This window comes from Chrysochloris asiatica, unplaced genomic scaffold (genome assembly GCF_000296735.1).
Source record: "Chrysochloris asiatica unplaced genomic scaffold, ChrAsi1.0 scaffold00012, whole genome shotgun sequence".
Taxonomy (NCBI): Eukaryota; Metazoa; Chordata; class Mammalia; order Afrosoricida; family Chrysochloridae; genus Chrysochloris; species Chrysochloris asiatica.
The window spans coordinates 7,705,810-7,722,513 of record NW_006408530.1 but is presented as its reverse complement, the minus strand read 5'-3'; the positions used below and the strand labels follow the sequence as shown (position 1 = coordinate 7,722,513).

The following is a 16,704-nucleotide window of genomic DNA, read 5'->3' as shown; positions in this document are numbered from 1 at the left end:
AACATGGCCTGAACATTTCAGCTGCTTCACAGGGTTTTCAAGCCTTTCAGAAGCAGATCTTCAGGCTGGTCTTGAGGGGCTTCTAGGAAATTAGAAGAGTTGAGCACTTATGGTTTGAGCCTCTTAAAAGTAAGCTATAGCTTTTGGCTAAATAATTTGTTGCTAATGCTTGAATGAACTTCGGATTTAGTCTGAAAGTCTACTATATTTATTTAATTTAGACGATTCACTTGCATTGCTTAATTATCTTCTAGGGAAAACGTGAGACAAAACATCCACCACGTGGGGGATCGCTTCAGGGCCTGAAGGCTTGCGGGGCGGGGCGGGACGGGGCGGGGCAGTAGGGCGGGGAGGGGAGGTGATCGATGACTCCGGTGCGCCGCAGCCTGTTGGATTGGCTCTATCCTCTCCCGCCAGGCCTGCCCTAATCCCGCGCGCTGTTCGGCCCGCCCCTACCGCCATCTTGGTCTTGGAGGGAGTGGGTCCGCACGCGTGAGTAAACAGCCTGAGCCGGGAAAGTCTAGGTCGTCCTGCGTCCCGGTGCCGCGGGGTAGCGGCAAAGACAACGCAGTGCTGATCTTTGTAAGTGGGGGTAAGTATCGGGGTCACGGTGCTAAGCCATGGGAGTCTTCTGTCTAGAGCAGCCTCCGCCCCCTCGCGGCGAGATGCCTAGTTCCCGGTGCATCTCCCGCCCCCTAATCGGTCTCCTCCCCCTGTTGAAAGCTGCCCGGGAAAGTGGTGGCGGGAGCGACCCGGAGCGCTGCTTGTGCCCGGATGCGTGCTGCGGGGCGAAGGAGAAGGTTAGGATCTTGCGTTTGTCCGTGACGAGCCAGGGGTGTGGACGCGGCGGGACTTAGATCGGGGGCGAGCACGCAGGTTTGGGGGACGGACTGGCGCTGGGTCGCTGCATGGCAGTTCGTTCGGTCATTGGGTTTTCTCCTCTTCCGGTCCGTGTCTCAGGGTGGCCGACATGACGGACACGGGTCAGAACCCCTTCGCGCCGCTGTTGGAGACTTTGGAAGATGCTTCCGCCTCCCCTGGAGAGCAGACTGACGCTTACCTGACTTTGGCCAGGTGAGGCCCGTCGGTGTGCTTAAGTGGGTGGGGGTGGGGGAGCGAAAAAAAGTTTGTGTATTCTAGAAGTCTGCTAGCAGCCAGGACTGTTCTAAAAGTCTGCTAGCAGTGGGGTCGTGGTGTATGAGGGGTGCATGCTCATTGACACTCAATGGTGCTGCTGCAGGGCTGAAAGTTTACGTCTGAAGCGAGGACGCCCGAACGCATGTCCTACAAGAGAGGGCTTTAACAAAAATTTCTGCCTGAATGGGCATTCAAGAGAAGTGGTTTTCAGTGTAAAAATGTGAGAAAATGTGGCAACCAAGCAATGGCTTTTTTCCAATTAAGATTAAAATCGGGGTAAATGGAGACCAATAACCCGATTTTAATCTTAATTGAAAAATGCGTCGAATTTAATTTTCTGCACATCATTTTTTGTTAAGTTTTCTAGTTTGGGGAAGTTACTAAGGTAACAAGTGGTGTAAAAGGGAAATAGATGTTTTATAGATGTTTTAGTAAATGTGTAATTGCGAAGAGGTTCCATCTTCACACAAACTGTCAAGACTGACTTGTATACATACACTGGGGGGGGGGGCGCGAAAGTTATGGAAGGGGTTTATTTTGCATTTATGTTTAATAAACTTGCAAATTGGAATAGGTTCAGTTTTCTATGTAGTAAAACTTGTATGCATTGTGGATTAAAAAGTTGTAGAGGGATTTTGTTTTGTTTTGATTTTGCATTTATTATTGTTTAGTGTCTTCAAGTTGGTTCCCACCCTTAGCCACTCTATATAGGGTTTCTCAGGAGCATTTGGTGAGCTTGAACCGCCAACCTTGTGATTCAGCCGCCTTTGCAGTCTGACGCATTAACCCAGGACTCTGCATTTATTATCAATGATATATAAAGCGAATCCTGGTGTGGTGCTGTAGGATGATTGGACCATCACAAGGTTGGTGGTCCAAATCCACCTTGGAAACCCTTTGCAGACTCACTATGAGTCAGAACTGACTCCCCAGCACTGCCAACAACTGTGGAGTCCTGATGTGGTGCTGTAGGAGAAGTACTGGACCACGAGGTCAAACTCACTATATAAGTCGGAATGACCTGAGTTGGAATGACTATGACATTTAACAACATATTAATTAATGTACCCTCGTGTGGCGCTGTAGGCTAAGCACTGGGCTGCTAACTGAAAAGTCGGCAGTTCAAGCCCACCAGCCATTCTAGGAAACCCTATACAGGATGATTAGTTGGAACCAACTTGATGGCACACAACAGCAACAATATTAACGGATAGTTCATTTGCAAGATTTTAGAATGATACGTATTGTAAGGTGTGATCATAATATTTCTGTGTCCTGTTTGCTCTTTTAAGTCGTATGACTGGAGAAGAAGGAAAAGAAGTCGTTGCAGAAGTGGAGAAAAAGCTTCCTCGGTTATACAGAGTTTTTAAAGTAGGTTATTAAATAGTTGCTCACGTGTGGTTTAAATTATCTGACTCCATAAAAATTTTATATCTAAAATATAAAGTGGCATCAATAATAATCACTATATTATTAAGTACCATTTATTTTATCAAATGCTCTTAAGTACTTTAACATTCTTTCACTTAATTCTCCACATCTCTGAGGAGATGAGGCAATTACTTGAACTTGCCTAAGTATTGCAGATTGGAGTAGTCCTGGTGTGGCATTATAGGATAAGCAAGGTCAGTTTGAACTGCAAGGTCCTTGGTTTGAACTCACCAGCTGCTCTTCAGAAACTCTATACAGGTTCACTGTCAGTCTGAATCTACACTTAACAACAAGGATTGCTACAGCTACTCCTCAGAAACCCTATATAGGGTCACTAATTGCTCAAGGGCACACAATAAGTTTCTCAATAGCCATCCATCTGAATAACAGCCTGAGATGTTCTTGATTTGGAAGCAAAATGCTGACATTTTTGTGAAATAGATTACTATTTCCTTTTGTAAGAATGTACTTCTGAGTATGTGATTCTAAAATTTTAGTCTACTTTGATCTCTGGATTAAACCTTTTTGTATCTTCACTTCTCTATTTTTGCCACTCTTATTTAGCTCTCTTTTTAAAATATTGTTGTCATTGTTATGTGCCTTGGAGTCCATTCGACTCATAGGGACCCTATACAGGGTTTCCGAGACTGTAAATCTTTACGGGAGCAGAAAGCCTCATCTTTCTCCTGCGGAACAGCTGATAGTTTTGAACTGCTGACCTTGCGGCTCGCAGCCCGATTTGTAACCACTAAGCTACCAGAGCTCCTTTATTAGGCTTACTTTTTTTTGGTTGGTGTAGTTTAACAGCAACCAAGGACCTAGGTTAAATGTTATCTCTATGTGAGTACTGTTTATGACCTTCCTTAAAATAAACAAACAAACAAATTCAAATTCACTGCCATTGAGTCCATTAAGATTGATAGCAACCTTTTACAGGATTTCAGAGCCTGAAAATCTTTATGGGAGCAAACAGCTCCTCTTTCTCCCACAAAGTGATTATTGGATTTAAACCACTTATCAGCAACCCACTCATAGCACCACCAGGGTTTCTTTCATGTGACCCTCCTTGTTAAGTGCCACCTAGTTGGTTCCAACTCATAGCAGCCCTGTATAGGGTTTTCAAGGAGCAGCTGCTGGGTTTAAATTGCTGACCTTGTAGATAGCAGTCCATAAGTGGTATTGAACTGATTCCAACTCAGCAATGCTGTCTAGGGTTTCCAGGCAGCTGGTGGTTTTGAACCGCCAACCTTGCGGTTGAAGTGCATTATACTGCAGCGCCACAGAGTTATCAGAAATCTTATTTCATTAAACTTTTTGTGCTTTTAAACGTAAGTATTCTACCAAAATATTTATTATTTCATAGTCATCAACCCTTTTTTGTTCTTGTAATCGAGAACACTTTTTTTTGTTTTTTGTTTAAGGTTTTTATTGTGGATTGAGTGAAAGTTTACAGGGCACATCATCAGTTTCACATTCAACAATTCATATAACTTGTTTCATTACATTGATTATAATCCCCTCGATATACCATCAGTTAAAAGTATTTCTCTTTATCCACTTTAGCTTTTTTTAAAAAACACACAAACAAAAAACCCCCCACTCCGGCATATATAACAAATTACATCTCCAAAGGGCACATTCTGCAAGTCTGCCTCCTGGCCACCAGTTCTTAGTCCTTCTCTTCTTAGTTGATGAATCTAGAGTCCTCAGCCGCTCCCGCTCTCCATGCCCCCATCTCTGGCGCTGCTGCTTCTCTGGATAAGGTCCCACATTCTATTTGTGTGTTCCTCTCTTGATGGTCCTAGGGTCCTCTGTTTCTGGACTGTAAGATTAATCACTCCCCTTTTTTTTGTTACAAAATTTCTACCTTTACAATTATGACAGTCGCGATTAGTCATGATAACAGTTATTCACTACTGAGTCATAACGAATCTTATCCTCATCTCCTTTCACCAGACCCATCTAGACAAGATGATAACAATTTAGTGGGGACTCTTTCTTTCCCCCCACACTCATAACTAAGCTCCCTCTTGAAACCTTGTAAGCCAGTCACTTCGTGCCTTTATTGCCCCCTCATTTTAGATAGCCCATGTGTAAGTTGCCCGTCCCTATCTACCCTGTGCACAGAGCAGATAGCATTGATACTTGATTTGAAGACTCCCTCTCTGTTGGTATTTAGAGTAACTACCGCTCTGAGTTTGGGTCAGGTTCATCATGAAGATGTATCTTCTGTCACTGTAGCTGTTCCAGTCTGCTTGTCCTTTCTAGTGGGAATGTCTCATCTCACAAGGTAGTGGATGGGACTCAGGATTCCACCTAAGGTCCTATAGTCTGTAAAGGCTTTGCACGAGGCCTGTTTCAGTGGGCAAGTTGTAGAACTCCTTTGAGGTATTCCAATCAGTTATAGGCTGAAGATGGGCTTACAAGTTTTCTCTAATCATGTTTCCCAACATTCCTTTCTATACCACTCCAGTGTTTATTTTACAATAGTAGGCAAGGGAAAATAATATTCATGAGGCAGTCAAGGATTTTAGTATTATTTACCCTCTTCTAGCTATACCTAGATCCCTGTATTCCAGAGCCCTGTTGTCGAGAACACTTTTAAAGAGAAAACACACCACTGTTAAAAAACACTTTCAAGCAGTGTATGTATAATAAAACTTGATCACAGACATGTGCTAGCTGTTAGCCAGGAGACAGAAGTTGCTCTCAAAATCTTCCACTTCATTCTGGTTATCTGAATTGGTTGTTTTAATATCTCTTATATCCCAGGTGCTTTGTTTTTAACTATAAAAATGGGTATTCCAGTTAAATGTCTTCAGATACTTGATTATTAGTATTAGCTGTTTTGTTGCTTAAGAATAACAAATAGCCAAGGACTCTTTGGTTATTCAATTCAGAGAAATAGAGGGTTTGTAGATAAAAACTATAGGAGTAGCCAGAGGAAAGACACAGGGTTACAAGTCAAAATGAGATTCGGGTTGTATAATGAGACTATCTTTGACAGATTTGGACTGTTACAGCTTTTATATACATTAGTATGGGTTGAACTGTGGATTCCAGATGGACAGGGGTTCCAATTCTCTTTATTCTATAAAATGAGTGTTTTATTAAATTAAGATAATGTTTGTTTTACCTACCTTTGTGGAACGACCTTCCTTTTTTTTATTTCCTATCTTTAGCATCTTCCATTTGTTAGCTTTTTTCTCTTTGCTTTCAGATGGCTAGAGATAAATGTTTCTTAGTTAACTGACCTCGATGTAGTTTCCCTCTTCCTGTATTTTTGAAGCTATGTATCTTTGCCTCATAATTATTCTTTTTAAAAAAAACAAATTCCTGAAAGGTTTGAGTTTGAATGATTTTTTTTTTTTAATTCAAGTTTTGTTCTCTAAAAACCGATTTACAGTTGTACTTACTTTTCTTGATCAATTATCTAAACAAATGTGATTTTATTTTGTAGACTCATATTTCCAGTCAAAACCCAGAACTAAGTAGTGCTGCTCTTCAGGCCTTGGGGTTTTTCCTGTATAATCCCAAAATTTCCTCAGGATTATCAGGTAGTTGAATTTATTATGATTATTAGAGTTTTTAAGTATAAATCATGTGAAATTTAACAGTGCTGTTACTGGCAGATTAGTTTTATAATTCATAGTTTCGTATTTGAGAAATACTTAGATTGTTGTTAGGTGTCTTCTAGTTGGTTCTGACACACAGCAACCCATAATAGGATTTTGGAGGCTAATCTTTGCAGGAGCAGATTACCAGTTTTTTCTCCTATGGATGAGCTGATGTATTTGTGGTGGTTAGTAGTAGTCCAGTACTTGTGTTATCATGCCACCAGTGCCTAGCATGCTAACTGCCTTTAAAAGTATAGATGTGAGCAAACCCTTAAAAAATCTCATTTCTCCTTCCCTCTAGGATAAAGTACAAACTCTTATGCAAGGGAAACAGGTCATTTAGGCTGTCAAATTTACTTTTGATTTTAATGAGACATGTATAGTTGACCCTTGAATAATGCAGGCTTGAATTGCAAATGTCCACTTATGCACATTTTTTAAAAGCTCAGTGTGATGCTAATCATCTCTGCATGAGCAGTTCATGTCATCATTAAATTGAGGATCACTGTACAAATGGTTTATTTCTGGTCTTCTGTGTTTGATGTGGTGGTGCCAGTTAATGCGCTAAAGCTTGGTTTGGGTAGCAAGGTCAGTGGTTCAAGCTCACCAGCCACTCAGAAACCCTATACAAGGTTGCTAAGACTTGGAACCAACATGACGGCATTTAACAAGTACAATATTGTAAACCTTATATAATACCGTGGGACTCGTGAAGTGCCTCCCAAAAGCAAAGAAAAGCCATGACTTGACTTGACATGTACCATATATGAAGGTTTGCAACTGTGGTTGCTCCCATTTCAAGTTAAATGAATCCAGCATAAAGACCATTGGAAAAAAGGAAATTTGTGTAGCTGTCACTGCAGCTACACCAGCAGACATGAAAGCCTTGTACTTTGTGCAAAATACCTTTTCTAAGCTCAGAAAACGCAGCTTTCATGTTGTTGCAGTACAATACATGTAACTATAAAACAAGTTAACTGTTTATGCTCTTGTTAAGATAGTTGCTATGTGCTGGTGAGTTGGTTCCAAACCATAGCAACCCTCTATTAGGGTATCTGCGAGTCTTAGTGTGCTGCAGGATACGCACTGGACTGCTAACTGCAAGGTTGGCAGTTCAAACCCACCAGTTCCTTGTTAATCCTATTCAGGGTTGCTATGAGTCAGAACTGACTTGACAGCACTTAACAACAACATAGGGGTTTCTAAAGAGTGACTTGGGGTTTGCACTGCCAACTTGAGGTTACCAGTCCAGTGCTAATCCTACCAGCATTTACAGTTAACAATAGGCTAATAAGTTCAAACTTACCTAACCTCTTATAGGATCACTATGAGTTGGAACTGACTTAAACAGCACTTAACAACAACAACAAAGTTAAGTTTTGGGAGAGTCAAAAGTTAAATGCAAATTTTTGATTGTTCAGGGGATTTGTACCCCTAACCCTCACATTGGTTCAAGGGTCAACTGTACTAAAGGAACATATTAAATTGAAAAGTTCTTTTTCATACTGGAGAATGTGGAATGCTATGGAACCAGTGGTAATGAAAGCACCTGATGTGAAGGTTTCCAAAATTTCAAGTAATCTGTTACATAGTCCTTAACCTACCGTGCCACCAGGAATCTTTTAAATAGGGTCTGCTGGGGTGCTGTAGGATAAGCAGTTGACTGCTAACATGAGATTGACAGTTTGAACCCACCAAGCTCCTCCTTGGAAACCCTCTACAGGGTTGCTGACTCTACGGCATTGACTCTCTACGGCATTTAACAACAATGTAAAGATGAAACCTATGCTGTGATATTTAGAGAGGGTAAAGCAGGATAAGTAATAATATGTCTGAAAGCTGTTACCTTTGAATATTTAGGGTAAAGTTATTCTTTTTTCCATATAGATAAAAACTTAAACAAGCAGGAGTTGTTAATTTTGGAGCATACGTACGTGACTTAACTACATCTAGTTTTTAAAAAAATTGCCTTATATATGCAAAACTCAAAGGATACCTATTGAAATATTTCAATTGCTCTTTTAAAAATGTATGATTTGGAGTATTCATTTCTACTGTATTTTATTTCCATGTGATCTGAATTTTATATTTCAGGAAGAAACTAGATAACTAGCTCTAGTTCTATGATCTCTATGGGTAATTTTTTTGGCAATGAAAAGTACATTTTCCCCTCTTTTTAAAGGATGTAAATATTCTGAAGGATTAAAATAAAACTGCTTGTTTTTTAGAAGCAAATACTCAAGAACTCCTTTCAAAATTGAATGATATTGTTAAGACTTCAGACAAAAATGTACGTACTAGGGCACTTTGGGTGATATCCAAGCAGACATTTCCCGCTGAAGTGGTAGGCGAAGCAGTAAGTATCAATTTTACATTTGTTACTTATATGTCACCCACCTGTTCTCACCCCCCCCCCCCAAAAAAAAATTCAGGCTTAATTTGTTTTTATTTGATTCTGTTTTTTAGGTATCCAGTATAATTGAGTCATTAGAACTAGTATTTAATAAAGGAGAGCTCCGTTCTGCCATTTTTGATTATGAAGCATTAAATGTCATCATCAGGTATGCCTTAGGAGGCAGTGCAATTTGAAAGAACAGTTTCAGTAAATTTGGAATTTATTTCCCAGATTGAACTTGTGGGACTAAATATTGATGGGAGTGTGTTCTAGACAAAAAGTGTCAAGGAAAAATAACAGGAAGAAATTAGATAGGATGTGCTTATGTTACTAGGTTTGTTTTGTTTTGCTTTGGCTGAAGCAGTCTCCTAAGAAGAGTCTTGATAATTATGATGGGAACACCACTATTCTGGTTCTAAAGAATTAACTTCTGCTATCTGCTAAAGTTTTTATGTGGAGTCCTAGTGTGCTGTAGGATAAGCCCTGACCACAAGATCAGTTTGAACCACTAGCTTGTTTATTCAAACTCAACAGCGCTATGAGTCGGAACCGACTCCACAGCACTTAACAACAAAGCTCTTTGGCAAGCATTTAAGAATATGAAATTCAGAAGTAGCCTATAGGAGTTAATCTAGGAAGACAGTCACAGTCTAGCTGCAGATAAGTGAATAGAAAGATTCCCCACATTCTCTTGAACATTTCTTGATCTTTTGTGAACATGTTAGCACAATCTTTGAAAATGGGATTTCGCTTTTGTTTTTCACTCTAGCAAGTTTTGTTTACCTGTTGAGCTATTTGATTTAGCTTCTTAGTGTTCTAATGCCCTGATTGACACTAAGGTTTTATCATGATTCTCTGGCTGTTCTTGCCTTCTAAAAGAGAGTTGAATTTAATTGCACAATGATAATTATTAGTATTATGTGGGGTTTTTTTCCTGAAGACAAAGTATGCTCTTTATTTTAAAAAATTAATAGAATACAGGAATTTCCAAAATAACAAGTAAAATAATTTTTACTCCAAGCCTCCTTAAATAATTTTTGTTAACAAATTAATGATTGTTTTCAGATTTATTTCTTGATCTCTGTGTATGTAAGCATATATGTTGATTAAAACAAATAGGTTGTATTTTGTATGTTGCACATTTCGGAATGTGACTTAACTTCCTGGTTGTTACACTTAAAAAGTAAGGTCAAATTAATTCATTGGTTTCTCTGTTAAAGGTTAATTGAACAGGCCCCAATTCAGATGGGAGAAGAGGCAGTGAGGTGGGCAAAACTGGTCTTGCCTTTAGTGGTTCATTCAGCCCAAAAGGTACATCTGCGCGGTGCTACTGCTCTAGAGATGGGAATGCCACTGTTGCTTCAGAAACAACATGAAATAGCATCTATTACGGAGCAGCTTATGACTACTGTGAGTATTCATGTAAAGAATTTTGGGGTACTCCATCCTAAGGTTTTGCAATAAGCTTAGAATTTATTCTGGGTTCTTGTTGGTATAATGGCACTATTACCCAGGAGGCTTAGCTTTGTGAATTAAAATAATGACAAATTATTTGTAGGCATAGTGTTTTCTACCTTACAGTAAGCAAAGGAGTTGACTAATGTTACAATTAGGCATTTTGCCCCATGACCAGTAAACAGGAAGGGACTGAATTTCTAGAAAAGGGAGCAAGCCCATTAACTAGTTTAGTATTCTTTTAAGTTTTAGCACTGTCCCAATAGAGAAAAAATGGAAAGCACACAGGCATTACCTAGTTTGTAGAATTTGCTAAGTATGTGCATCAAGCTGTAGATTTTTCAACTTCTTGTAGTAAATAACTTACTGAGGATCTATATTATATGTGGTGCTTTGGAATAAAGCACTGGACCACAAGGTCGGTTTGAACCACAAGGCGAGTGGTTCACGTTCACCAGCCGCTCCTTGGAAAGGCCATACAGGGCCGCTATGAATCAGAACTGATTCAAAGGCACTTAACAACTACAACAAATTATTATGTTAGCCATGGCTTTAGCATATAATATGTCATTGTTAATATAACAGTGAACATAAGGGACTTGTTTAGCTTATTTTCTAATGGGATATATAATAAGTATATAGTATGTTAAGTGCACACCACTATGGATGATGGCATAATGGATAAGAAGAGTATTATTGGAAAAGAAGGGGTCAGATGGTCAGGAAAGGCCTCAAAAATAATAGGACATTGGAATAATGATTTGTTGGTGGTTCAAGAGTTAGTCATTTGAATAATATGAGGAAAGTTGATTTTAAGGCAAGGACAACCTTGAGTTGTGTTCCTGGTTGATGTTTCAAGAACACTGGGGGATTGGGCAGTATGGCTGGATTAGAGTGTAGAAGGGAGAAAAGAGATGATTTCAAGAATAGAGCTCCAAATTCTTATATGTTAGGTACCATTATAAGCAATATTTTTTCCCCTCTGGGTTGTATGAAAAGCAGCATTTAAACATTTTGAGCCTATGTGTGATTATGTGCTGACTTGGGATTTAAAAGGATCACTCTAGCTGTGTTAAAAATACGAAGAGGGCTTCAAAAAGAAAATTCTGTTCTTTTCCTTCCATTTTCCCACAGATTTGTTGAAGCCCCCTATAGATTCTAGGGGGAGTTTGAGTTGGGAGTAAGGAGACTAGTTAAGAGATACAGTAGTAATCTAGGAAGGAGAGCCCTAAAACCCAAGGGTTTTTTTGTTGTTTTGTTTTGTTTCAGAAAGCTCTATGATGTTTAGAATATTATAGGTGAATAACTTATTATTTTAGTTTACTTAGTGCTGCTGTATCAAAATGCAGCATAAGTGGGTACTTTAAAGAACAGAAGTTTATTTTTGCGTTGTTCAGGAAGCGAAAGTGCCAGTTGGGTTTCTCAGTCACATTGATTCGTTCTATGAGTCTCCTAGTTTTTGGTACTTGCCAGCCATCTTTTGCATTCCCTGTTTCTTGAAGTCTGTTTTCCCTTTATGTACCTCTGTCTAGTCTCTAAAACTCAGATGGTTAGATTTAGGCCTCCACCCTACAATTTTTTGTTGTTGGATGCGTTCCAGACAGTTCCTACCCGTAATAGTGATCCTGCGTATGGTTTCCGAGGAACTGATGAGCTTGAACTGCTGCTCTTGTAGTTGAAAGGACTTTGCAATCCAGTGCAGTAACCCATAATGCTACACCATGACCTGTAAATCCAAACAGGGTTATATTTACAAATTACTGGAATTAGAATTCAGCACATATTAGGGAATGCAGTTCAGGCCACAAAGAAAGAATGTTTGCTAATTTTCTGTGATGAGTGTTTATGAGGGGGCTTTAAAAAGTTCATGGAAAAATTCCATTATCTTTTTACTTCCATTTTTCCATGAACTTTGTAAAGCCCCCCTTATAATAAATCCTTTATACATTTTTCTCAATTTCTGTCGTTGGTGTTGTGCTAATTTTTTAAACGACGTTAAAATGAGAGGATTAAGCATCATTTGGCTGTTGAGCTGTTTGCTTTAACTTAGTGTTCTAGTGCCTAATTAGCTAGCACTACGGGCTCTGGTAGCGTAGTGGTTACGAATCGGGCTGCGAACCTTAAGGTCAGCGGTTCGAAACTACCAGCCGCTCCGCGGGAGAAAGATGAGGCTTTCTACTCCCGTAAAGATTTACACCCTCGGAAACCCTGTACAGGGTCGCTATGGGTCGGACCCGACTCGATGGCACTTAACAACAACAACAACAACTATTAGATCTAATTCATACATTGGTGTTAAAGTGCCGTTGAGTCGGTTCCAACTCATAGTGACCACTTTATAGGGTTTCCGAGGAGTGGCTGGTGAATTTGAACCATCAACCTTGTGGTTCAGTGCATTATCCTGCAGCGCCTCACCAGGACACCAGTTCCATACATGGTAGTGGTAGTGGTGGTGTGCCCCCAAGTTGACTTCTGATTCACAGTGACCCTGAAGAAGGGTTTCCAAGACTAAATCTATATGGGAGCAGAAAGTCTTCTCTTTCTCCCGTGGAGCAACTGCTGGATTCGAACTGCTGATCCTGTGGTTAGCAGCCCAGTTCGTAATCCTGTACGCTACCAGAGTTCCTTCCAGATCATACATAACATAGGTTTACTCCAAACAGCATGTGTTTAAACATGATTCTGTGATCACTGGATGGCTGTAGACAAGTTCTCACTTGTCTTAGTCTTGTTAGGGTGCGTTCAAAAAAGGATGCTTTTTGTGCCTTGGTAGGGAAAAACTATTTTGAAATCAGGACTAAAACCACGTTTTCAACAACTCTCGTGGGTGTCTTCCCAAATCATTGAAGCTTTGCAGTAAATTTATGGGAATACTTCCCCACATAAAACAATTTTTAGATGAATCAGGTGTTTCAAGGGAGGTTGGAGATCTCAAAGATGAGACTAAAGAGGGACTTGAAATCCAGAAAATGGTGGAAAAAGAGAGTAGAATTACCATTGATGTAATAGCTACTGAAGTTGGAATCTCACATGGCTTTGCATTTTTCAGCTTTAAGCAAACATCAAGTTTTCAGTTCAATATGTGCCAAAAGTGTGCCATGAAGATTATGATTTTATAGAACCATTTATAATCATGGACAAATCTTAAATTTACCAGTATTATCCAGAGAGCACTGGTAGCATAAATGGTTATGATCGGTTTGTGAACTGCAAGGTCAGCAGTTTGAAACTACCAGCTGTTCGGCAGGAGAAAGATGGGGCTTCTCGGAAATCCTGTAGAGGGTCACTGTGAGTCAGAACTGACACCATGGCACGTAAAACAACAACAATCCAGAGAGCAAGACCCAATTGAAACAGTGTGTCCAAAGGGATCTCCTGGACCAGCTCAGAAAGTTATGGTGGCTGTTGAGTAGGACCCAAGGGACACAGAATGATCCCGGTGGCTTAGGAAAAAGTTTGAAGAAAATGGAAAAATGTGTTGGTGAGAAAGGGACCGAAAGATGCACTATGGCATTTTTTTTGCCATTACAACAATGCAATGCCCTCATTTGTGCTTAGCAAGCAAGGGCTATCCTGCATACAGCCCTGATCTTTATCTTGCCTCTTCAAACTTCTTTTTGTTTCCCAAACTCAAAATTGAAAAGGAATGTGATTTGGGTCCCTTGAGGATGCCAAAACTGGTTTTGATGTGGTATAAATTGAAGAGTGCAGAATTCTTTGGGGAAAGTGTTACAGAGATAGACACCTCCTTTAGCAATGTATAGACCTAGGGAGGGAGGATAGTTTAAGACTTCAGAAAGTTAACTGGAAAATCACATTTCAATTCTATTTTTCCATGAACACTTTGTAGTCCCCTTTGTATTTTGCAAACCATTAGCTTCATACTTTGATAGTTTAATAAAGGTGTCTGATTTTTTTAGCAATACTTTCTGACTTCTTGCATGCTGAAGTTTTCAGGGGAAAATGTATTCCTCTACAGTGTATTGGTAGATAAAAGGGGACTTCAAAAGTTCTTTGAAAATTTCTATTATGTTTTAGTTCAGTTTTTCTGCAAACATTTTGAATCCTCATGTGATAAAACAATTATAGTAAAGTGTTGATAGTAGATGCTAGATATTTGTGTTTGAGTATCCTGTACTTATTTGTTATATGTATTTATTTGTTACATGCTTGGTAGAGTCCTGGTATGGCACTGTAGGATAAGCACAGAACTGCTAACCACAAGGTCGTTAAGTATATGAAACCCAACATGCAGGGGTGCTATGAGTTGGTACCAGCTCCATGGCACTTAATAACAACATGCTTGAAAGTTTACCTAATAAAATATATGCAAATTTACTTTTCTGGGGCTATCAATCTTTGAAAATTAATTTTTGACTTTGATAAATACTTTTGTTTATATTTACAGAAATTAATATCAGAACTCCAAAATCTATTTATGAATAAAAATGAGACTTACGTGCTGAAATTATGGCCTTTGTTCGTCAAACTCCTTGGAAAGGTAATACCATAGTTTTTGGATGTCAGATACTTCTAACCATCCCTTAGAGTTCTGGTGTGGCGCTGTAGGGTAAACACTGGACTGCAGGGTTGGCAGTTCACACTCACCAGCCACTCTTTAGAATCCATGTAGGGTCTTTGTGGGTTGGAACCAACTTGATGTCATTTAGCAAGTATTTCTGAAGTTATCTAATTTTTGTTCTGTTCATATGTTTTGTCTTCACCGTCTTACCAGCTGCTCTGTGGGGGAGAGATGAGACCGTTCACTCCTATGGAGGTTTAGTCTTGGAAACTCTATATCCTTGTGTGTCAGCATTGACTTGATGGCAGTCGTGTTTTGGATTTATTAGCAGATGCTAACGTTTTCTACATTTCTTTTTCTCATTGAAATTTTGGAGAAATTTTCCCTTAACTAGTTTTTCATGCTATTTTAGTTGCGTTGAAAGATTTGAAATGGCAGTTTTTATTGTTTCAGAGCTTAAAATCTTATTTTCCCTTTGATATTGATATCTTTTTCATATGATTATCTAGTTTTTGTATTGTTAAGTGCTGTCATGTCAGTTCCTACACATAGTGACCCTGTATAGGGTTTCTGTGGAGTGGCTGGTAAGCATGAACGGCTAAAGTTGCTGTTCAAACGAGCTTGCAGTCCAGCACATTAACTCACAGCTCTAAATTTTGAAATTTATCTACGTTTTCAGTTTTTCTGTAGTGTTTCAGAAATATTCTGTGTCAAGGTTTTGTGATCTTGAATTCTGAATATGTATACAGAATTCGATTAAATTTCTAAAATTATATAAATGTATTATAATACTTAGCGGATGTTTCAGTTTTGTGGATAATTTGTTGTATCTCCTCTAAGAGCCTTTATTAAACGAATCTATACATTAATGAATGATAAAAGTGTCTTTTATTTCATGCATATAAGTCACTTATTAATGATTGCTCCTTTTTTTAGACCTTGCATCGAAGTGGGAGTTTCATCAATGCTCTCTTGCAGCTAGAAGAGCTAGGATTTCGTAGTGGAGCACCCATGATAAAAAAAATAGCATTTATTGCTTGGAAGAGTTTAATAGATAATTTTGCTTTAAATCCAGGTAAGTAAATCTTAGTTAAATTTTATTTTCTACAAATGTCTTTTATTTAAGCAAGATGAAAAATTAAAAGTATGGCATTATTGAAAATCACAGGTGTAAAATTTGTTGTAAGTTATTTCTAAACCTGAACAAAATGATGTACCTTCTACTGCTTATTGTGTTGTCACTGAGTTGAGAACTTTCTGTGCATCTCATTTAGTTATCACAGTAAACCTGAGATGTAAGTGTTGTTACTATTTTAAAGAAACACAGTATCTAATTCAGAGAGCCAGCAGATTGTAGAAAACAATTGTGATACCATGATGGATGACCTGTTTTCCCTTCAGGACCTCTAAGTCATTGTTAAGTACCATCAGTTCAAATCATAGCGAGCCTGATTAGGGTTTCCAAGAAGTGGCCGACCTTTCAGTTCAAACTGACCATATGAGGAAGAACATTCAGTTGATAAATGGGTCGGTATGAATATTTTTGTGGAAGAAAGATGATACTTTCTGGTCTGGCAAGGATTTACAACCTTAGAAACCTTATATGGTGGTGGTGGTGGTGGTGGTTATGTGCTGTGGAGTCGGTTCCTACTCATAACGACCCTGTATAGGGTGTCCGACGTTGGAAATCTTTACAGGAGCAGAAAGCCTCATCTTTTTCCTGCAGAAAACCTATATAGTCACTATAATTTGGAACCAAAGCCACCTAACAGCAATCGTTTTTTGTCAATACAGTGCTTGTTAAGGTAATGTGTTTGATACTGTATTTCCTACTGCCATATGCTATTAATAATCTTTTATATTCCTCTCCAAATGTGTTTTGTGAGGTGATTATATTAACTGTAAATTATATAAAATATTGGTAAGTAAATTATCAGGCACATTTTTTCACTGGATATGTAATTTTTTTTTTCTTATCAATAAATTGATGGCATATGGTGTATCCCCATCAGTGTGAGATAATGTGAGCTATAGCTGTAGGGAACTGAGGAAAAAATTCAAGCCTCGACTTTCGCTATTGAAAGATTCACTGGGCAAATTATTGAATGATGCAGAATGCATCAAGAAAAGATGGAAGGAATACACAG

At 39.0% G+C, this 16,704-nt stretch overlaps 1 protein-coding gene across 1 annotated transcript in view; it reads left to right on the top strand.

Moving 5' to 3' along the window:
• Positions 1 to 970: 970 nt before the first annotated feature.
• Positions 971 to 16,704, top strand: part of RIF1 (RAP1 interacting factor homolog (yeast)) — a 69,644-nt gene continuing 53,910 nt past the window's right edge. Inside the window, 8 exon segments of the mRNA XM_006834593.1 lie at positions 971 to 1,074; positions 2,430 to 2,508; positions 6,029 to 6,125; positions 8,414 to 8,541; positions 8,652 to 8,746; positions 9,801 to 9,990; positions 14,444 to 14,536; positions 15,494 to 15,632. Of these exon segments, the coding sequence (XP_006834656.1) occupies positions 971 to 1,074; positions 2,430 to 2,508; positions 6,029 to 6,125; positions 8,414 to 8,541; positions 8,652 to 8,746; positions 9,801 to 9,990; positions 14,444 to 14,536; positions 15,494 to 15,632 (925 nt within the window).